This window comes from Myiozetetes cayanensis, unplaced genomic scaffold (genome assembly GCF_022539395.1).
Source record: "Myiozetetes cayanensis isolate MyiCay16 unplaced genomic scaffold, myiCay2020 scf2-11, whole genome shotgun sequence".
NCBI classification, from domain to species: Eukaryota; Metazoa; Chordata; class Aves; order Passeriformes; family Tyrannidae; genus Myiozetetes; species Myiozetetes cayanensis.
In genome coordinates this window covers 38702310-38725801 of record NW_026087411.1, presented here as the reverse complement: position 1 = coordinate 38725801, position 23492 = coordinate 38702310, and the positions used below count along the sequence as shown (strand labels likewise).

General features: G+C 40.8%; 1 protein-coding gene across 3 annotated transcripts in view; it reads left to right on the top strand.

Moving 5' to 3' along the window:
• The first annotated feature begins 9986 nt into the window (after positions 1 to 9986).
• The window catches only part of MTR (5-methyltetrahydrofolate-homocysteine methyltransferase), a 50973-nt gene continuing 37467 nt past the window's right edge, over positions 9987 to 23492 (top strand). For 2 of the 3 annotated variants that reach the window (XM_050314560.1, XM_050314558.1), the window contains exons 1-7: positions 9987 to 10051; positions 15394 to 15605; positions 18230 to 18319; positions 19131 to 19200; positions 20198 to 20290; positions 20379 to 20485; positions 21775 to 21834. In XM_050314560.1, coding sequence (XP_050170517.1) covers positions 10030 to 10051; positions 15394 to 15605; positions 18230 to 18319; positions 19131 to 19200; positions 20198 to 20290; positions 20379 to 20485; positions 21775 to 21834 — 654 coding nt within the window. In that variant the 5' untranslated portion in view covers positions 9987 to 10029. Of the gene's footprint in view, positions 10052 to 10228; positions 14022 to 15393; positions 15606 to 18229; positions 18320 to 19130; positions 19201 to 20197; positions 20291 to 20378; positions 20486 to 21774; positions 21835 to 23492 lie in introns of those variants that run through there. The other variant, XM_050314559.1, reaches the window with a different exon arrangement.

Here is a 23492-nt window from a genome sequence, read left to right as displayed (position 1 = left end):
TATGTAATTCCTTTCTAATTTTAAGCCAAGGTGTGGGCTGCCACCACAAAGGACAAGTCTATCTCCACTTTTTCCATGATCCTATTTATTTATAAATAGAACAGTTCCCATGTCTGGTTACCATGCTGGCTGGGAATACATATCTAGAGTGCTTAGAATGGTAGATTATCCCCTCGAGCAGCAGCCTATATTTACATTACCTTAAAGTGGTTGTGTAACTGTGGAATTAGGGGCCCAGCTACCCACTTTCACTGAAATGCCTTTTTTATTCTCAACAAAAGAACATTTATGTGCACACAACAAAGCTTGAGCCAGTACATGGAGTGCCACTAATTTCCCTCTTGCTCTCATTAATCAAGAGAGGTAGATTAAACAATAAGCCCAGTCTTTTCCATATATGAGCTTGACTAGGATTTCATATACTAATCTTAAAAAGAAATTCCTCTGCCAATTTGCTAGGTTTTGGGAAATGTCATTAGCACTTGTAATACTGCTTCGCACAAATTTGATTATCAGCATTTAATTACTTGGAAATCAAATATATTGGATGAATGTCCTAAGAGGATAGAAGTCCTGAGGCTAGTTTAGCACCCCTCTATCCCTCAATTACTTGCACCTGGCTGTTCTGTTTCAAAACCTGGCTGCTTTTTTTGGCCTTAACTCATGGAAACTTTCTTCCTTTCAGGACACCTGTTAATACTTCAAGTGAAAAATGCCCTTGAGCGCTGTCCTTGGGAGGAGTGGTTATCTTATGTGCTCTCCTGAGCTGGAGCCTTCCAGCTGCATGAGGGATACTTGTGTCAGAAGCCCAGGTGTTTGCAAAGAACAGCTTTCAAGGCTCAAACACTGAAAGTCCTGTTTCAGGTTTTAGCTGGTCTGCTGATAAGACTAAAAGAAATGCTTACATAAGTTGCCAGCAAGTTTGGCTTTGATTTGAATGGAACTGTCAAGACAGGCACACCAAAATATAAATATAATATTATAAATTATATAAAAATATATAATTATTTAAAAATATAATAATATAAAATTATTAAAAAGGGAAAAAAGGCACCACAGAAAAGCATAGAAATGACTGTATCAAACATCTTGTTCAGACTTGTATCCTGGCCCTGACCATTACCAAAAAGAGGAGAAATGGAAAAATGTAAAAGTGAGACAGCGTGTGGCCATGTGTGCCCAAAAAGTCTCTGAGCTTCCAGTAATTTGTGGATTATGAACTTGTGGAACACTGCACACTGATGCCAAAATGTAGTCTGTTTTTCTGGTAAAGTAATATCTCCTATGAGAGCTCTTTTTGTATTCCTCTCAGTGGGACCTACTGCATCCATAAATTCTCCAGAAGGCTATTGGATATGCTTGAAAAAAAGATTTACTGGTCTTTCTTTTATCTTTTGCAAACTATTCCTCAAAATCTTTTTGGTTTCCCTGATTATCTGTTTACACTTAACCTGCCAGAATTAGTAATCTTATTTTCTTCATACAGACACAGTGCCAGCTTTCTGAAGGATGTCTGCAAAATGCAGGCAATCCAAGAAAGAAGAAATCCTATGTCCTGTGAAATAAACCCCAGTCCCAGTTTTAACAAACTCTTTAGCAAAGCTATTTACATGAAAATCAGACACCCAGTCATGTTTGTTAAGTGCCCAGGTGAGCATGATGAACATGTAGGGCAGACACAATGCTGTCAGACACTGCATCCCTGAGGTCCTATCTACTGCCACTGTCATTAAACCAAAGACACAGAATTTAATATTGTGTGGCGTGCTGGATAACAGTCTTGCTGTTATTTGTGCATTACCTAGGGACAACTCTCCATGGCAGCTCTAACTTTTAGTGTTGTTATTTGCTAATGGAAGGTGACAAGGCTTGATTTGCCACAGGAAGCTGGCAAGCACCCATACTGTCCAGCAAACACTTTTGCCACTTGGAAATAATAACTGTCTCATTATCTGAAGTGACTTGTGGAAGAAGGGGCTGAAATGTCAGTATTTTGATCTGTAAACAAAAATGTAGAAGTATCATTACATTCTCTAGTCACTGTATTATATTTAATTTTTTCCCCATTTTCATTTGGATATAATTATATATGCACTTGTAAGAAGCTGAAATTATGCTTGTGGCAAATAGACAAATGTAAACATGTATAAAAAAAGACAACACATTTTTTAACACTTTTCATTCTTTTTCCTAACAACATTTCTATCAATCAATTAAAACATTTCTATCAACCATCTAAACTTAAGAAGACTGCCCCAACAGCACTCCAAATTATATATTTTGAAGTGCAAAACCCTTCCTTCCATAAAAAATTAATAAATGGCTTTTTCATATTATTTGAGCACGAAAAACTGAAAATGTTCATTTATGTTCATTGATCCCACCTGACTGCCCCAAACACTCTGCCTCTTCTGAGTGCTTGGGAAGATTTTCTATAAGACTCATTGTTTCTTCAAGCCAGACCATGAACCCAGGTGGCCCAAGTGGCTTTATTTGCAAAGAACAACTGGAATAGCTGTAGGGAAATAAATATTCTACTGAAGTCCTTTTGGAATAGCCCCTTATGGCAATACCCTGTACAAGGCCCCTACCCCCTTTTATGGTGGTGGCCTTTGACCAAAGTGTTGCTCTGCAGATAGGATTGCCTTCAGCAGCGGCCATTCCTTTGGATTTTCTGAGGAGGCACCTCCCTTCCCGCCAGCTTTACTGTCTCTTCACAGAATCCTTTGCCTTCTAACTCAGTCTCCAGCCCCTGTCTGCCACTGCCCTTTTCCTGCTTTTAACAACAGTCCTTTCAAGCTTAAATGTTTCTGACTGGAGATGTTAACTTAAATCTAGTTTAATGATCTCAAGGCTCTCTTGAATCGGATTTTAACAGAAGACACTTTATTTCTGCTTGATCAGAATGCAGTTGATTTGTACTAAGGCAATAAATGAAGTATTATTCCCTTTGTTTTTACTCAGTATCTTTCAGCTTTACCTGCTACTCCAGGAGTGCTTATTAGACCCTTCAATAGACAGCAGTGATAGATAGTATGCCTCTCCAGCCACCAGCTACATATGGAAAGACATTTGTATACCACATGAAAATTTCAGAAATAAACCACAAATTATTTCACCAGCACCTTCTGGCATCAAAATCCAGGAGCCTGCAGTGAGTTTAGTTCTACACAATAAAGAGAGGACAGGAGACTTTAGCCTGATTAACCTATTCCCCAGCTTGTACCCTCTTCATAGCCTCCTGGTGGCTTTGCCAGCTCCCAGTGTCCCTACCCTGCCTGCGTGTAGAAGTGCAAATAGGAGAGGAGCATAATACACAGTATTTTCATGTACCAGAATATAGAGGGAGACTCAGAGCTACTTTCTCTTGCAACCTTTTAATGATACCTACAAGCTCAAGTCACTGATATGAGGGGTTGTACAGCATATAAAGACTGCTTCTGGTCCAAGAAACAAGTTGGGAAATGTACATGGAAAACGCTAACGGGATGTAGCAGTGCTAATAGATACTTCTGAGGACTTGTCAGCAGAACTTAAATTGCTTAATGTATTTTAGGCTTTACAGGTGTAAAAGCCCAAAAGTAAGTCTTTGTCTCTCAACTAGACAAAAAAAAGAGATGTCAAAAAAACCCAAAGGGAGTAATTGTAGACCATAGGCTACAGAAGAAACTTTTCACTTCCAAGTTGAAAACTTGACCAAAAATAAGACCTGACTGGTATAAGTAATGAACAGGGTGGAAATACTAGGCCTTTAGGATGACAAAGTACACTCTGGGCGTGGCTTTTTTTTAATTAAGTATATGTTACTGATAACTAAAGAAGGACTCTGCCCTAAAGCAGTGTTACCTGTCAGTGCCTCTTGCTCATGCTGTTGCTAGTGCTTGCAGATGTTTGAGGCTGCCTCTTCCTCACAATTTAATTTCGGAAGCTTGGGCAAGATTTAAAACCAACATCACCTCTGAGTATTTCTTCATGTTTCCTCATTCACATTCACACACAAGACTTTCAGCATTAAGGCTTTTTTCTGTCTGATAAGTTTATATCGTTATGCCACTTGCATATTTCTTTCATTTAATATGTTGATTTGAATATTCATCGTTAATATTTCCAGCAGAAGCAATTCTCTTGAAGGATTCATATTTCTGGAAGTGGATGCTTAAACTTGTTTCCTAGCTCATGTCTGGGACCTTTAAATCCTTGCTGCTGTTTCCTTGTTCCTGGCCTCACCAGCTTCCTTCTCCCCTCTATTTCTGGTCTTCTGCCTAGAATGAATTGTTTGCATGGGTGGAGATTGCATTGCTCAAACCCCTCTGAAGAACACGGAGATGGTGATTGCCTGTAGAAAGGGTAGGGAAAATGCCACTGCTATGTCTGTGGTCATCTGCAGTTTCCACAAAGTGTTGAAAACTAGAACATTAGACTTTAAAACAAACTGAATGAATGGTGCAGTTTCAAAGTCCTTTGAACGAAAAAGAATTGCCTATAAAACATGCTTTTCTAGCAGACTGTTGGTAACATACAGGATTGTTTGTATGTGTAAATTAGAGAAAGCTAAGAGGCTCTTTCAAGGTGTTTTACACAGAAGGATTCTTGATGCTCTTGCAAAAGAGTCTTACAAGGTTTGCTGTTCAACGAAAGAAAGCGATATAACAGAGGCTGCTCATTCCCTGGGATGGAGTCATGCCTGACAGCCGGAGGCACTGCTGGAAGCTCTCCAGGGCCACTCACACATCACATGACCCGCACATGTCTCTCTTCTCTGCCCTGTTGTGCTGTGTCTGCGCTACCAGGATGCAGATGGCTGCACTACTTGGCTATGTCTGTACTTTTCATTGTCCACCTTTCCAAGTTGGCTAAACCTTCTACAATCCTCCACATTTTCATAGATCTCAAGCTGTGGTGAACACAAGCTGATGTCCTTGCCAGGAGGAGTGTAATCCCACTTATAGTTCACAGGCAGCAAGAGGGCTTGTGCCTAGGGCTTGTCCTCTGACAGTCCCCCTCAACTGCTTGTGTCTGTATCTCCAAGCTCATCTATCTACTCTCATCTATCTACTGGTACAGCCCTAAGAACACCATCAGGCTCCAACTGCCCTCAGCAGCTACACATCAGACCACCACTCCTGCACCTCCCACCCATCAGCATTTAGCTCAGGCCCTTATCCTCGCTCCTAGCTTGGGCTATGTTGTATTAACACATTGCCTAATCTACAGTCTCCTACCTATGGGTTGTTTAGTGATCACTGTGCTGTGGGCTGAACCTGGTAGCATGGGCACACCTGCTCTTTTGTTTTGGCTAAGGCAGGACTGCCTCATTGCCTGTGAGGTTACTGCTCCTGCCTCCCTTGCCATGACCCTCAAACCTACTCCGTCACCAAGGCTTTTCAGCTCTCCTTCACTGAGACCTGCAGCTTTGACTGTTTTTCTGAGGCACTGTCTCAGTTGGATGCAGAACTTCATGCATGAATGAAATGGCATGCTCTGGGCCCTCAGCTTGGCAACATAGGCAAGAAGCTCTGCCAGCAAGAAATAGAACAGGAGGTACCTTTAGAAACCTGATTCCATAACCACTCCGGACTCATCCAGGGCAGATGTTGTCCTGCCCTGGGCAGGGGCAGTGCAGCTCAGACTTCATTCAGCTGCGCTAATGGGGAGAAAGAAACCAAGAATCTTATGCCCATCCACGACAAAACATTTTCTTATTCTCTGAGCTCCATGTTGAGGAGGTTTTCTGGGGTGCACACATTTAGCTACATGTGACTTGGCCTTTTTTTCCCCAGTTCCCATGCTGCCCTGGGACAGTTGCCAAGACTGCAGAAATTCTTACCCTCTCTTCTGAGAATTTGATGTGGATGTCTGAAAGGTGCATACTGAAGTTTTTAAAAAATGTTGCAAAATTTCATAATCATATGAAATAAATATAAAATATTTATAGGCACAAACTTGTAACTAACTGAAAGCAGTTGACACAGTTTGCAGCACTACAGATAAGCTGTAAGACTATACTCCCTATTGAGTTCCCAGTCCTCTCATACCTGTGTTTCAGCCCTTCTGGGCATTTATACACTTTTTCGTCAACACAGATACTCTAAAGTGAGGCAAAAGGTTATGTTCAGTTCAATCTAATGTGTTTGTTTTCACCCTGATGAAGACTTTGGGCTTTTTTTTAAAGTAGTAAAGTCCAAAATCCATGCTAAATAAGTAGATTAAATTTGTTGGTATTCCTCTGAGCTGTGCATCTTAAACAGGCTATTTTGGCATTTAGAGGCTTAGAATCGATCTTGAAACACTCAGCTTTCTTTTGGTTTGTGGTAACATTTTAATTCTGGAAGAAAAATGTTAAGATCATAATTTGACTTAAATGGAACAGATAGTTTGTATTTGCATCATAAAAAAATCACCCTCCACAAAATTATTAAAAAGAAATAGTAATTCTTAAGTTTAGAGGAAACTATGAAAATAAAATAAAAAACATGTAGTATAACTTAGACAAAATAGGGCAAGAATCCAGCTGCAGCAAAACAGCACAAGTGGTAAGTGACCTTACAGAACAGAGTGTCCAAGAGCTGTGCTCTGAAATCAGATTAATCTGTTTTCTCCTTCAGGCTTCTGCATGGAGTTGTGAATGCTTTGCTTGGATGTAATCCTCTGAAATACAACTGTTCTTTAGTAACATGAATAATCCCACTGTTCTTGTTAAAATAAGGATTACTTATGTGAATAACCCATGGGAACTGCATCCTCAGGAATAAAGGCAGATAATATGGGAATGAAAGGTATATTTTTGTAATTAATATTACGGAGGTATTTAAAACACAACCCCAAAAGCTGAAAGAGTGCGCTAAACCCCTGTGTTTGATCTTACATATGCATAAGGTGAGCATGCTATTTAACTACATGGGTGTGCAAGTAGAGTAACAAACTGGTGAAACAGATCCTTGGCACTGAAAAAAATCAAAATACGAAGATAGCTTTGTTTGCTTCAAACACTACCTGGTTTTAAAAGATCTGTGAGTTTAGCTCCGTGTGTGTGGGAGGAGTTGGGGAAAGTGGTGTTTTGAAAATACCTTCAAATATACTTGAAATACCAGGACTTGTTCTCACTTAAAGATTTTTAATTTCTTTTGCTAAGGATATTAATTTGGATTTAATCTTGTTGCAATTAGGAAGATGTTAGCTTTACTGAACCATCACTTATAACCACCTTCAGCAATCCAGACTCTCACCACGATAGATGTTTGCATGAGTGAAACCATGTCTGCACCTGATGCTTAAATAGGACTAATTCCCAACAATGTTAAGGTCAGGTTTCTCCCACATGGGAATGCTGGCATATTTGTGTTCTCCCTTGCTTTACTCCACTGCTCTGCAACTCTAAGCTGCTCCAAGTATTGCTCTAAATATATTAAAGGGAATAGTATTTTGACAGCCTAATTTAGCAAAGTAAGAACAATACTCTCTACGACAAAGAAAAAGCACTTTTCAAGCTTAAGGACATGCTCACTGCAGATCACTAACGTTTCCTGCAAATGCACTATGTATTAGAGCTTCTCAGAGAAACAGCTCAAACTGTATGTTTGTGTCAGCCTCAGGGTAGGGATATGCTCCAGCATAGGACCCCCAGCACTGTGCAATACTGTCAGCATTGAAACTAAACCAAGAAAAGGGACCTGAGATTCTCTAACATTGCAAAACAGATTAAGGCTGAAGTTCTGTGTTGATACTTCTCTGTTGGACTGCCTGGTTTGACGAACGCTACCTTTAACCACTCATTCCTCTTCCCTTCAGCCTCTGGAGTGTATCTTGCCTTGGTTGTGCTCATTCAGTCGTTTGTACAACTCCAGTTTCTCAATCAGATTAAACACAGTCAGAGGCTGGGTAGTTGCTGCCCTCTCTTCCTGCTGCTGCTTCTGTGTCAGTTCTGCAGACCATTCTGCTGCAGATGAACTGGATCAGAGACCTGTTTCCACTGAAAACTGAGCTTTACAGAAGAATTGTGGTCAAGGTCTAGCACCCACACAAGGAAAAGAATGGAAATAGGAGGATGGCACAGGGTGGAATTTGGGACTGACTTTTCATAGCACTGCACAGTCAAACTGGCTCAATCTGGTTGTGACACTGCAAAGGAAATGGGACATGTGAAATGATCCTTTTCAAAAGCACCTTCAAATTTTCAGCCTTTTTTTTTTTTTTTTTCCCACTGACCTACTTTGCAGCAGTTACACAAACAACTGCATCAGCACACGCAAGGATGTGCTGAGCTGTGGTACAAAGATCTGTCACCACAAAGCAACTGTGGAGACAGTGAGCTTTTTAACCTGAATTGCTGCCAGAGGAAATTTTCATAGTGTTATGTGGCATGACAAAAACGTTGGAAGTTGTCCAAAAGTCAAGCAAGGAAATACACACCCTGAAATCTCATAATGAATGTTTCTCAAATCGTTGCCCATCTCTGTAATATATGCAAATCATGTTTAAAAGAGATAAAATCAAAAACTCTCTAAGAGTACCTAACTTTTGCATCTGTTTAGTGTATTCTGACTTCTAAAGACTGCATTTCCAGACTACCGCATCTTACACTGGAATTTTGGGACACATTTTTGCAGTGGGAGCTAAGGCTGACCACTTCAATGGCTCCAACAATGTCTCCTGGCATTCAAAACCAGAGCATGGCCTCTACAACTAAAGTTGGACTACTGTCTAATTTATTTGTGTGCTGCCTGTATTTTTTTTTTGAAGATGAATTAGACATATATATTACTTAAAAAATTTTTTAATATATTAATACACTTAAATCACCATTGACTGAAGTGACATTTGATTATAAAAGTTCCTAGATCACATTGTACTCAAAGACTTTGTAACCACTGTTTCTGTGTCTCAAAAGAAAATATTTAGCCTCCAGGAATCATCCACACTAACAGCTTTTAATTCACTTTGAGTCACCCAAAGACTTTCTGGTGAAAATGCAGAAGCCATCATTAAGTAGCAACTCGTACTCTGAGCTGATAGAAGGCTTTACTGTTGCCCCACAGAGCTGAGCCCAGGTGCCTGCAGGAGGGAAGCGACCTCAGTTCGTTCCTATTAACACAGAACCAGCGGTCCCTGCATCTTCACCTGCATCATTTGCTTTGCTTGCTTAAGTTATTGCAATAATATTGCAAGCAAAACAGGAAAGGCTGGTCAATAACCCATTTTACGGACTCTCTTCTTTTTCCATTTTGATCACTGAACTCGTTTAAATGACAGTGTTGTTCATGTTTATTACTGGCACTTGAATTATTAAAATCCCATGAAATGAGAGCAATGGTTATCCCCTTGAGCTATTCCGACTCTTCGCAAGCACACATTCACTACACGGGGTCGTGGCTGCAAGGCTGCCCTGCAACTCCGGCAGGCAGGTATTTCTTTTCTTTTAAAAGTCCTCATATAAGAAGCTGAAAGGATGCACCACCAGAAGTGAAACTCTTGTGTCAAAAATAAGGCTCATTTTATTTGTTTTGTTCGACTGTCAAGCAAACTGTGTTTTAATTTGCTTAATTCCTTTAGTGTAAACTTGTGTCCAGGTTTACATGCCAGTAACACGAATCTATACAACACTCCCAAGTCCGACTTCCACTTTATGTAAGGCATATTTACACGCTTCCTCTCAACACTACATTCGCCCGTAATTGCCGCACATTTGTCGTTTGCGTTTGAAAGAATTATCCCCCTACACCGCATCCGCGCCCTACTTCTGAACCCCGAGACGAGGAACAGCTCATTTTGTTGACCCCTGCCTGGCTCCAAAATCATCCCCCCCACACGGGGGCATCTGAAGCTGTGTCGGCGCGTAGCACGAGGTGAGTTAGTTCGCAGACCAGGCTCTGGTCTGTGTGTCCGTGTGTCTGTGTGTGCCTGTGTGTCCGTGTGTGTGTGACAGCCAACTCCCCCGCCCCTCATGCCAAGGCCAGCGCGCGCTTCCTGCCCGCGCTCGGGGCGGAGCTCGCGCGTCACGGGCTGCGCGCGGGCTGCGCCGTCCCTGCAGCGATGGCGCCCACGCGGCCGCCCGGTAACGGCCGCGAGCGCTGCGAGCGCCGCGCGCGGGGGGCCGGGTGGGGGGGGAGGGATGTGTCGGCGGCGCCGGGCGGTGCGGGGTGTGAGGGGGCGGGCGAGGGGGTGCCCGCGGCTCGGTGCGGGCGGGGGCGGCGCTCATGCACCGCTCGTAACCTTTGCAGAAGCCGCTTGTGGCGTGTCTGTGTTGGCAGCGAGTGAGTGAGTGAGTGAGTGGTCTTGTTGGCGGAGCCCCCGGCGCTGAGCCGGCCCCCGTAGAGCAGCTGCGCCCTGCCTGGAACGGGTCGGGAGGTGCCGCCGGGATACGCGCACACCGCCCTGACCGCCGGCACAGTTTATGTCGGGAAAATAAAATCCGGAGCTCGGTAGTAGGGACTGGGTGTGCACCAGCTGCTCCGGGGCTGTAAGCCAAAAACGTCGTTTCGCGGGTTGAACAGAAGCCCTGTGAGGATAAAGTAAAGTTGTAGCTGCTGGTTGGCGTTGTTGGTGTTTTGGAATGGACAGCTCCGTCAGTGGCAGCTTTCAGTGGTGCTGCTGCCTGCGGAGATCCCAAGCACTTTCCTTTTTAATGTTTCGGAGGGAGTGCCTGCTGCTGAGCCTGCACTTCACTCGGCTTGTCGAGCAGGCCTGCACCGGCACAGACTCCATACTCAGCTTTTGTGATCTGAGGCTTTTCCAGGTTCCTCGGGCAAAGATGGTGTTGACCTGCCCTGCCGTTTCTCCCGTGTCATTTGGGATCAAGCCATGACTGTCCTGCTGCAGAACGGAATGGGTTTGGCTGAAGTGGGAAGTACGGGAAGGTGTTTCAGCAGCAGCTCGAGAAGTGGTGGCAGTTGGAGAGGAGTTCTGTGTAGATGGAAGCCAAATTTGTGTGCTGGGGATGTTTGTGGAGCCCCTCTGAGCAGGCACAAGGCGATAGGTGGTGGTGTGTCCATATGGCAGCGGTGCAAAGGACCTGCGTTCAGGAGTGGGCCATCGGGAAGCTGAGCACAGTGCTTCTCCCTAGCCTTCCAGGGGCAGGGCATGCCACGTGGCATGTGTAAATCTGGAAGGGGGTTTGTTTCTAGGTGATTTCACCTGTAATGAATATCTGTTGTGAGGAGTTTCATGTCAGAAGATGGACAGCTGTGCTTATAACACAGGGAGCTTTGTAAGCATGAATTTTGTGTGTTTGGCTAGAGATAGTGGACACAACAGAGCTGTTATTTTAAGAATTCAGTCAGTGACTTTAGTGTTAGTTGTTTGCCTTTCAAACTAACTTCATAAATACATTGGCTATAGAGCTATCTTGTCTATCTGTTATTTTAAGACCTGAATGGTTCTGAAAACAAGTGCCAACATAGAAGTTGTTAGCAAGGTGCACACAGGTGCCCAAGGTGAAGCAGTAAAATCCAATGCTTCTCTCTTGGGATAGGCTGGGTAACAAATAACTTAGCAATGGGGTGCTGCTGCCCACTGTTGCAGAGGAGCTGTGTGCCATCCATTGCTACAGTTCATGAAACTTTTACTGTTGCCAGAGGGCATCCAGTGGAAGAAGATTTAATTAATTAAACAGCAAATAATGCTGAGGTTATCATGAGCTGCCTGTGGCAGACAGATAGTGAAACAGGAAAGTCTGGCCCAAAAGAGTTAACTAAGAGATTTGGGCCTGTTAACAAGCTACTAACATCCAAAACGATCTGTACTTGTTCTGTTCTACTTACTGGACCAAAACTTAAAGAGAATGGTAAAAGAACCATGTAATAGACCTAGAGGTAATAAATTAAGTTGCAATAGGGTAAGGTAGACATTTGAATAGAAGAAACAGGCTGGGAGCCAAGGCCTTCTCCAAGCTTTAGTTTTTCACATATGGCCTGTATGTTGTTGAGTTGGGATAAGGAGATGAAGGAACATCATCTTGCCCTGCTCCTTGACTGTTTAGTTGCTACGTTTTGAAAAATGGAAGGTTACGTACAGTTGTACAGAGTTCATAATTGTTATGAATGACTGTAGGGTGAGAAACTTTACCAAAGAGACACCTTGCGTGCCATACAAATTTATTTATAAAGATCTTCAAGTAATAAAAGTTCTTGTAGCTCAGATAATTTTTCCTTTGCAGATGAGTAATTCTGTTGTTCATGTGATCTCAAGCCAGAGTGATTACCTTGGGAAAGTGAAGCAGGGTTGTCTATCCCATTGACTTTCAGGCCAGTGCTGTTGGGACGCTTGTTCATTTGCTCTGGTCTGCTATTTGGTATGGTTCCAGCCCTAGAACACTGTGGTTATATTTTAAGTTTCAGAAGAGCGTAAAATCAAGGTAGTTGGTCCTGGGTCCCGTTACTTTTAATCATTTTTTGCCTGAGCAGAGGCAAGGTTTGTAAACAAAAACAACAACAAAAAAAGGCTGGCCTGATTTTTCCCAATTTAGGAACTTCTCCAGACTTTTTTTTCATTTATTGTGCAACAGACTCGTGCACCTTGTTTACTGGAGAGGGGAATTATGTGAGTTGAATGCTGAATTAAGATGATGGTGTGCATTTTTGCAGACCTGACTCCCAGCCTCCTCCCTCCCTCCTCCCTGCTTTTCTTCCAAGGGCAGAGTTCAGCACTTCCTAGCATGGCTTTATGAATCAATCTTCTTTGATTTCTGGGGTGTTGTTGGACCTGTCTGCAGACTTAGTTTCCAACTTGAAAATTGTATCATCAGTGTGCCAGAGCACGACATCAAGTAGTGCAGGCTGCTGATGGAAGAAGAGTCAGGTGTTATCTGTAGGAGAGGTAAATTGGGTTCTGGTGGGCTTGGAGCTGTGCCATCCATTTGTAAAACATAGACTGTGCATATCTCTGGCACTGATGGCCACCTTCATGGTTTCTACCCTGTTTCCTGCAGCTTTTTGAGATGCTGATGAAGAAGCACAGGTTTGGGAAGCTTCAGAATAATGCTCTTGCAGCGATGAGGCAGAGATCTGTGCTCCTGTGAGCAGAAAGTAAGGCACCAAAGCAGGATCTGTTCAGCGAGTCGAGCTGTAGAGAAAGCAAATGGACTAGATGAGGTGCAGGATTACAACCAAAGGGTAAATCTTTGCTTCCCTGTGTGTATGAGAAGATAGTTAGGAAGCATGTAGGTAAAAGGAATAGAAGCCTCTAGAAAGCAGGACTTGTTCTGGGAGGGCTCTGATAGCCCATCTCAGCTGTCTGAGCTGCAGCTGTCAGGGCCAAGGCGTTGACTTAGAAGGCTCATTAAAGCAACAGCAAAGCTATGCTGTGTGTGTGTCTCATCGGGCTGTAGCTCTTGAAAAGCACACGAGTTATGCACCACGGGAGTCTGCACTGCAGACCTACTTTCAGATGCAATTTTTTGTGTCTTGCTTCTAAAAGCCTTTAGCTCAAGGACCAATTTTATTTCCATGAATAATTTGATGGTTTAACGTGAGCAGGTTTAAGCTCTTGTGTAAGAACCTGCTGAGCCTGCCTCTGTGGTATAAAAACTTTCAACTTGAAATGAGGGTGGCTTGCTTTTTGGTATTTTAATCTCCCTTTAAATGCTTCATACTTGTTAGAGAGCAAATTTTGTTTGGTTTCTCTTCATGCTGAGACTCTATCTGATTTAGAGCTGTTTTCCAGGGTTGGTATAAACATAACCTTGTAATGCTTTCCTCTTAGCCTCAGCTCCTCTCCATCACATTGTTTTTTATCCATACTGATGCCAAAACAGAAGTTACATTGCAAGAATACAAAAGGAAAAAAATCAAGTCAGTTAGCAGTTGCCAGTGATTTTTAAGTACTACTGTGTGTAGTAGTAAGTTGTACTGAAGTTGTAATGAGACATAGGAATATTTTTGTGCCTCAGAAATCATTCATTTTTTACAAGGGTTTTGATGATAGTTCATAACCAGAAAGCAGTACAGGTCTTTACTTAGAGTAAGCCCAACCTGAATGAAGGAGACAGATAAAGAATAGCGCATCATTCATCTACATGTTTGTCAAAGGTAAGTGGGGTCCTACTTTTGTAGTTTGGGTATTTGATAAAGAGCCTATTTGGTTATTTTGTGATCTGTACGGCCTTATCAATGCCTGTAAGTATCTGAAAGGAGGGTGCCAAGAGGGTGCAGTCAGGCTCTTCTCGATTGTGCTGAGCAGTAAGATAAGGGGCAATGAGCAGAAACTGATGCGTGGGGAGTTCCATCTGAATGAGGAAGAACTTCCATACTGTGTCAGTAAGCGCACACTGGAACAGGTTGCCTAGAGAGGTTGTGGAGTCTCCATCACTGGTGATAGTCAAGAACTGTCTGGATGCAATCCTGTGCCGTGTGCTCTATGAATACCTTGTTTGAGCAAGGAGGTTGGACCAGATAACCCACTGTGGTCCCTTCCAACCTGACCCATTCATTGATTCTGTATGTGTGTCTTGGTTCTGAAATGATTCTATGTATGTTCTAAAGAGGAAAAGTAGAATTACTTTTGTTGTGGTCTTGGTATTTTTGTTTGTTTGTTGGTTGGTTTTGGTTTGTTGTTTGGTTTTGGTTGGTTGCTTGCTTAAGTTTTTTTTATGCCTCTGATTATAGTTCTGTCTTTTTCCCCTAATGTTTGGAATGGGCTTTGTTTGGGATCTTGAAGCATTATAGTACTGTATCTTCATTCCTAATGATAGTGCTGAAATTTCTACAGTTTCCTGTTTCAGTCATGGTTAGATTTACCCTGTCAAGTATCTTGTAATTAGCATATGATTTACCTGGTTTGTTTTATTTTGACATTATTGTAGAGGACAAAAATTTCTTGCTGTGTTTGTACAAAAGAAAGTAAAGCCTGGCTATTATCTGTTGGTGTATCTTGGCATTTGCCAAGTTGTTATTTGGGACTCAGGTGAATTTGGGACTCAGTTGAAGAATTGTTTTTGCTTGTTCAGTTTATTTCTCTTTTTCTGTCATTATGATGTAGACTATTAAAGTAGGTGTGGTTCTTTTTTAATGAAGTTTAGTAATTTCTAATTTGCACTTGCATACCACTTACAGTCTGGTGCTCTGTACCAAAGGGCAGCTCTACGTTGCTGCTCTGCTGGTGGAAGTTTATTATATAGAGAGTTTGATGTATGCCCTTGTGAACTTTTGATAAAAATTTTATCTGTGGTTGATTGTGTTCAGGTGACAGTGCTTAGGTAAAGGACCAAGTGAGTTTAATTCTATTTAGATAGATACAGCTGTGACAGCAGGTTGTTGGAACTGTAGGTGAAGTAAACCAATTACTGATTTCAGTAGAGGAGTAGTTATTCCATTTCTTGAATGGGAAGAGCTCAGGTTGCACAAATGTATAGACAGAACATTTCATAACTACTTAAATATTGGGTTTATTTTCTTACAACAGATCCCCAGAAAAGTGTGGAAGATGAAATTGAATCCATTCTGCAGGAGCGAATAATGGTTTTGGATGGAGGCATGGGGACCATGATTCAGCAACATGCCCTGACAGAAGAAGATTTCCGAGGGCATGAATTTAAAGATCATTCCAGGCCTTTAAAAGGCAATAATGACCTTCTTAGTATAACTCAACCTGATATAATCTGTGACATACACAAGGTAGGTGATTCTGATTTCTGTCTCTTGACAAGAGAAAGAGGGAGAATTTGGCCTCTGCACTCCCCTTTTCCATACCACAGGCTACTGGCTCTCCTGCGTCTGTTGGGGATAGGGAAGAGAGTGCTAGGTAACCATGCGAAAAAGAGTGAGCAGATTTGACTGTTCTGGTTGTGTGAGCACAGCATTCGTGTCTTGGTTCCTGATGTCACCCAGGCAGTGCTGTTTTTAAATCCCTTTTTGATTTATATCCCTTATCTGTTTCTATTAATTCTAGATTCTGTTTTATTTCATTTTTATTTCCTTCTCCTCAGCCAGCACTTGAAATGCATCTAAGTAGGACATATCTGAATACTAGATGCATTTCTATAATTGTGTATTAAAGAGCTGTTAAATGTGGCAGCCTGAAGCGGGCCTCTCCATAGTTAATGAGTGTATGGGCTTCCTAATGAGTATACGTGCTTCCATATTCTTGGTTTTTCCCTAGAATACTAATGTGTGGCCCAGAGGATAAAACCATCTAAACTGCTGATGATTAGGAATTTGCAAACAGATTTCATTATTTTCCTGTCTTCAATTAGACTTTAAAAAACAACTTCCTAAGTCTTGTATTTATTGAGCTCAAGGTATTTGTAGGTCTTACTGTAATAATTGGAATACTTGAATAGCATTGCAGCTATTTGTTATTCAGTTGAAGCTTCACGTCTATTCTGGTTTCTTCCAATAACTTATTAACAAGATCTGTATTTCATTGATGAGATTTGTATTTGGCTTATGTTTGTTAAACTTAGTAGGTAATCTGTATGTTTTTATTTACATTCTAACTGTCATTCTTTGGATTTTAAGAATGATGAGCTGGAAAGAATCAGCTTTTGACCTATAAAAATTTTAGGAGGAAGTATTTGTAGATTGAGTTCAGTTCCTACACTATCAACTAAGCTGCAGTGGTCAGGAACCTTGGACTTTATATTAGTTTGTGGTTTTAATAGAATAAACTGCTTTAACAGGTGAATTTTGCAGGTTTAGTGGAGCAATACTGATGTGATTTGAGAATGCATGTATTCAGTCAAACCAGGTAGCCTGTTCTTATCTCTCCGATGGCCAGTTGCGGGAGCTTTAGGAAGAGTGTTAAAAAATTAAGTGTCTTTTGTGGTCTGCATGCCAGCAGCAGCTATGGGGTCAGGTGCTTTCTGAGCAATGGGTGTTGACTTCGTATTTTACAGCTGCCAGTGGTTATTTTTTCTGAGAACTGCACAGAAGGAACTTGAAATAATAGTTGAAAATATTTCTACAGAGTAGCTATGATCCCGCTATATGTATGGTGGGAGTTTTGTTTTTTAATTAATTAATGACTCACTGGTTTTTGTTGGTTTTTGTTTTGTTTTGTTTTAAATTAATGACTCAGTGAGTCTGATCTCACAAATATCAGTAATGTGAAAAGTAAGTGGTAGCTGTACCTTGTCTGGCAAAGACAGATTCAGAGGTAAGAGATGTGATGTATTTTCAAAGGCAAAAATGATCTTCCTGCTTTGAGCATATTTTCTTCTATGGTGGCAGACAGTAAAGTTGAAAAGCTTTTACTAAAATGACAGATCTGAACTAAACAAAATCTGATAAAAAGATGGACACATTTAACATGTTTAGATGTTTTTCAGAAACTTGATTACTTGGTTATTGGTGGATATGTAAGAACTTATATAATTTCATATAGTTATTTGTAGATACTTTCATATGTTTTGAGGAGGAGCTGTGAGAAAGCATATTTGTTTGCAGAAAAATATGTTTTAAAGCAAGTTTAATTATTTTCTGCTGTCAGTTGGATGAACTGTATTGAACTCACTTTCATCTTCCTCTTACAGGAAAATCTGATTGGTTTATGTTTAATGGCTGCATCAGTATTTTTGACTTACTAGCACTTCAAATATTTTAATTTCCTTGAATATGCAGGGATCACATAAGCATTCAAAAGGATCAAAAGTTAGGGAAGAAGGAGGGCAACTGATAGAGGTTATAAAAATGCAGGAAAGAATCTGAAAAAATGTCTCAGTTTGCATTGATTTCAGTTTATTTCGGTGGGAATTAGACAACTAAAGTGGAGCAGAAGGCTTACATGTTTTGTGAATCTCGGCCATTAGTTAAACTTTAAATAAGATTTTCACAAAACCTAAGTTTTCCAAGCTTGTCCCAATATGCTCTTGTGCTGTACAGCTCCCTTCAGAACATTTAAATTTTCTGATCTTTTCTGTTGTTGTTTAACTGGAATTCTGAGACTGCCCAGAGCAGCCCTTGATTGCTGGTGGGAATCGAACTGTGTCCAGCCATGTTTCTGTGCAAAAATCTAGCATGTGCTCCAGGTGCTGGACTTAGTGGCAGAGGTGACTCTATAAATGTCACTTTTTAGCAGAAAAGTGTGGCTGACATTGAAATTCTGAAAAGGGGTTCGGTGGAATATTTCCATAGCTTTGGCCCTGTGCTTTTGATTAAAGCCTTTAGAGTTTAATCTGCCTTGAATTAGGATATGATTTGTGACTTTTTATCAACTGAATGAGACAGAGTAATCAGGTTACTTTCATTCTGTATCTCATGTCTGGAGATCTTGGACTGTTTTTTTCTTTCATGTCTTGCAGGAGTACTTGCTGTCAGGCGCTGACATCATTGAAACTAACACTTTCAGCAGCACCCGAGTTGCACAGGCTGACTACGGCCTTGAGCATTTGGTAAGAATGCTGAGTTATTTACACATTAAGATATTAAAAAAGCGTTTTTTTCTTATCAGCAGCCAAGATTAGCATAGCCCCAGAGTTCATTGGTTTTGTGTTTATTGGCCACATGCTGCCTCTTGAGCCATGTGATGGGGTTGTAGCTCATTTTCACTACTGTGGACAATTGTACTTGTTGTGTTTCACAGACAGAGTGTGATTCTTGGTGACAAAAGCACAGGCAATAGTAAATAGTGCTATATTTTGTTTGAGCATTCACAGAATCTCTCAGCTCTTTGAATGGGGATGTTTTGCTTCAGTCCTTCCAACACACCACAATGGAACTGCTTTTTTCCTGGAAGCACAACTTGTGTGTTGTTTGTGTTGGTGTTTGTAGAAGTCCTTTCTAGCTTACATTTGTCATACCTATTCTTTGTTGTTTTGAGAACTTGAAGAAATATGTGAAAAGAAATACTTGGAAATACGCAGCTTGAATAAAAAGTGAATTTAAAAGTAGGGTAATTTTGTCATCAAAGTCCTGTTTTTCAGCTTCTGTAGACTTCAGCAGGATTTAATCAGTACCTTACAGATTGAAATTTTACGATTAGCAGTTGCTGACTGGGGCATGTGTGGGATGAGACCTGCAATGTAACTCTGTTGCTAAGCTGTTGCTTTTGAAACACTGTAATAGTGCTTATATATATTTGTGTGACCTGGGGAATCTTCAGAGTGTCTAGTGAGCTATGGAGTGAAGTGTTGTATTTCTTTGAGAATGACTTAGGCTGTGCTCAACTAGAGGTTGCTCAGTAATTTTCTGTGATTATTCCAGGCATATCGGTTAAACAGAGTCTCTGCACAGGTAGCCCGAAAAGCAGCGGACACTGTAACTGCTCAGACAGGTAAGCAGTATTTATTTTAGTTTCTTACTCATTTGGGGTTTTGACTGTTTCACTACAATCTTTGAAATGTTGCTAACAAGAGCATAGCTTGATGTTTTACATGATGGGGACAAAACATGAGGCTCTGCATGTCTGCAAGTTAGGCACAGCAGCAGCAATTTTATATCTCTATTCATATCACACTAATTTCATCATGTTTGAAGGATCTGGTCCTTAATGGGTTGTGTAGGATAGCTGTCCAGTGCCTGTTTTACGCTATGGGTGTAGAGAAAATAAACTCAGCAGGAACCATTAGAAGTTCCTTAGGTTTGTATGGCACAAGTCTTTGCACTACAAAGCTAGGATAGCTGATTGTACATAAACATGGATTACCAGGTAATCCTAGTGAATGCCTAGTGGTTTAACTTTATTCAGCAGCTGCTGGAACGATCTTAGTATGTGACTGTCATCTGTAAATGCTCAGTCTTTTATCTTCCAGGCATAATGTGAGGGGGGTTACAGCTCATTTGTTGCTGTAGGCAATGCTGTCTTTCAAAGACTCGTAATTTCTGCGTGTATTCTACAATCAAACTGTATTTCAAGCTAACAGTGCTGCTGCTGTCCAGATAACACCTTACTGAGGTGATTTATGGTATGCAATAAGAATGTAAGATTTGAAATACGCTTTCAGAAAGTAGGGGTTTTTATGGCACATGCTGGAATATTCAAATAAGGTTATCTAGTGAAAAATGCCAGGACAGTTCTGTGCTGTGCATTTAAAGTAATTGAATGTAGTTTCCTGTGTCAGAGACAAATGATTCTTAGAAGAAAAATTCATTGAGCCAATTGCCCTTTTCATAGATGTTCTTCTGTCTGAATGATATGCATGTCTTGGTGTCCTTGGAGATATTTTATATTGACTGTCATCATAAAGCCAGAGGTAAATTGTTTAGTTTCCTTATTTTTCCTTTTTTCTTATTTTTTTCCCTTTTTTCCCCCCTCCTATGTCTTTGTTTAGGAATTAGGAGATATGTTGCTGGAGCCATGGGTCCGACAAACAGGACACTCTCTGTGTCACCATCTGTGGAGAGACCAGATTACAGGAACATAAGTATTTATAACCATTGAATTATTTAACTTAGGCGGTGGTCTTGTAAGAGATACCTTCAGATGAAATTAACCTTCTTCCTGTTCTACAGCTTTTGATGAACTGGTTGAAGCCTATACGGAACAAGCCAAAGGGCTTTTGGATGGAGGAGTTGATATCTTGTTAGTGGAAACCATATTTGATACCGCCAATGCTAAGGTGAGACTTCTGGAAAAAGCCCACCTCAGTAATATAAGTATTTGATGTACTACCTGAGGAAATTCAACGTAGTATTTTTTAAGAGCTGTCAGCTACTGCTTACTAAATACATGAAAAGACTCTTCAGTTGATAGCAAATAGGTAGAATATGAGGAGATGACTTTTAATTGACCTTTTCCAGAATGCTTCCTTTGCCTTTTAATATGTGCCATTTGTATCTTTCTGGCTGTCTGTGCCAGCTGTCTGCTTATTCCCAGAAGCTCTGCTGTACTGCAAACCATATCCAATGGCATCTGATGTTTGTGTTTTTCAATGTAAACTTGTCTGCCCCAAGGATGCTTCTGATGCACACTGGAGAGGGAATGTCCAGTGTATCTGGTTGCAGGTGTGCAAAGCCTTGTAAGACAGTTCTATTAAAAGGTGTTTCTTTAGGGGAAATCTGACATCAGGTTCAAAAAAGAACAATTGGATTAAAGGCTTAGAAGGGTAAAAGAGAAGGAAGAAAATGTTGAAATATACCACGTTTCATGTGATTTTGACACCTCCTTCTTTATCTAATAACTACTCAGAGCAGGTGCTGGAGTTATGGTGCTTAAAACTGTCTTGCAATTTTACATGGAAAAGTCTGGCTGGATATGCACATGGCATTTCTTTAGGCTTTTGCCACAGGCTTATTAATGTGTTCAGTGGCGTGACTTATGCTTTGCAGATATGACCAGTTATGATGGAGGTTTGACTAGGAACCTGTAGGCTCAATGTTATGCTGAGCTCCTGTTCACATGCAACTTTCTTACCCCAAGGAGGCAGGACATTTTCAGGACCTTCTGAGGAATTGCTTATAGTCCTTACATTAAAAATTTGTGGGGGTTAGAACCCTTTGGAACTGGATGTTTGAACAGACTAAAGGGCACTGAATGTATACTGAGGATAGTACATAAGAACCATGTTTAGGGTAAGGATTATGCTACAGATGTGAGGGAGAAGTACTTGCTGATGTGATTTTGGTTTCAAAATAGTCTTGGTCTTATTTGGTTACCCTGTGATCCTTCCTTTCTACTTCTTACCAAGATGTGTTTTGGAACATCTAGAAAATGTTAGGGGTAAGGGTAAAACTTCTTGAGTGTAGTAAGTTCTGGCAGGCCATATGAGGTAGCAAGTTGCATAAACAGCCATAAAAAGTAATAATTAAAGAAAAAGGCAGCAAACCCACAGAAACAAAAAAACCCCCAGACAACAAACTGAAGAACTCCTAAAACATAATTAATATTTTGCAACATGTTCTTCTGTAGGCAGCTCTTTTTGCACTCCAAATGTTGTTTGAAGAAGAATATGCTCCACGACCCATATTTGTAAGTATATTTTAATATTTTACAAATGCTTAAGCTTGATTTGTGAACAAACTGAGATGGCAGTTGAATAAAATGCTTTGAAATGAAGGAAATTTGTGTATTGGAAATGTACTTTTTTTTCCACAATTGTGAAAGTAAAACCTCTTACATGAAGAACTTTATGATATCAGCCTTGGGTAACTCTCTCCAGCTCATCAAGCTGAAGACTGAGGAATTACTTCATTCCAGTGTGTATTCATTCTTTCTATTTTTGCAGGAAAGGTTTGATGATGATTTTTTTTTTCCAAGCTTTCTGTCTTAGGGACAATAAGAACCAGTGCTTGAAGGATGAAATGAAGCAAATTCTGCCATATTTTTGAGTAGCATGAGTGGCCATTTGAAGTCAGAAAAATCTGACTCCGTATTCCTTCTCTCGTGTGCCTTTTTTTGACAATTCCCAGTCATGAATGTATTGGAACAAGTGTACAAAAAGAATGAACTTGTTTTGAAAGTTCTGATGTATTTTCCAGTTTTCTGCAGTTTGCAGCCCAGGCTTTCTGATCTGCTGTTTGTATCTGTTTGTAACCTCTTGTTGAATGTGTTTAATCCTTCTTTGAACCTAGGTTTAAACCTATGTGGGACCCTGGCACCCACAAAATAATCTGTCAGTAACTTCCATGGCTTATGAATGTGTTGGTTTGAGAGTTGGTTTACTTTGGGCTGTCTGCCTGATAACTTCTACTATGTGGTGCCATTTGTCTCTTGCAAGTGACAATGAGCAGATGTTCTGTGTTCCCTTTGCTAGATTGTCATGTCATTTGCAGTCCTTGGTGAGAGCCTTCTTTAGTCATCTTTTCTCAGCCTGAAGAGTTCTTCTCTATTTAGCTGCTTCATCCCATTCATTCATTTTTGTCCCCTTTTTGTTTTCAACTTCCTCAAGTCAGAGCGGAATTACAATAGAATACAGCATTCAAAGTGGAGACATCAGGGATTTGTGTCATAGCCCAGTGATGTTCTCTACCTATTCCATTTCTTTCATTGTAGTTTCTAATGTTTTGCTTTACTGCTAGTGGAAATTGCATTCATAAAAGTCTCTTTTGTTACTTAGTTTAGCCTCTTGAACAGTAAACACTAGTTTGGAGGTGTCATTATGTAGAACTATTCTTGTGTTCACAACTTTGTACTTGGTCAGCCATGAGTTTCCACTATTTGTCATTCAAGTCATTTAACACGGAGAGTTTTCTGATTACGCAGAGTTGACTTTGTCTTCACCATCCTGAATAGAGTGGTCTGTGAGTTTGGTTGCCTCATTCTTTGTTCCTTTCTCAGTTCAGTTATGCTGAGAAGTATAACCCTTAGCACAGCTCTCTAGGATTTAACTGATGACCTCCCTTGACCAAGTACTTTGAAGGGAAGTAGCACTGATGTTAAAGCATGTTTTGGAGTGAATAGTGGATTTACCTTTGCATGGAGTCTTCTAAACTCACTCCATCTTCTGGAAAAAAGAGTTTTTTGGCCCTGGGAAGGCTTTCCTGAGTCATCCAGATACCTCTGAAATTCTCAACTTTTTATTTGTTATTTGAGGTCAAGACATTATTATTTGCACATCTCTTACTCTAAAGAGGTGTGATTATACAGGTTAAGACTTCTATGTCCACTATCAAGTTGCAACCTTTGAT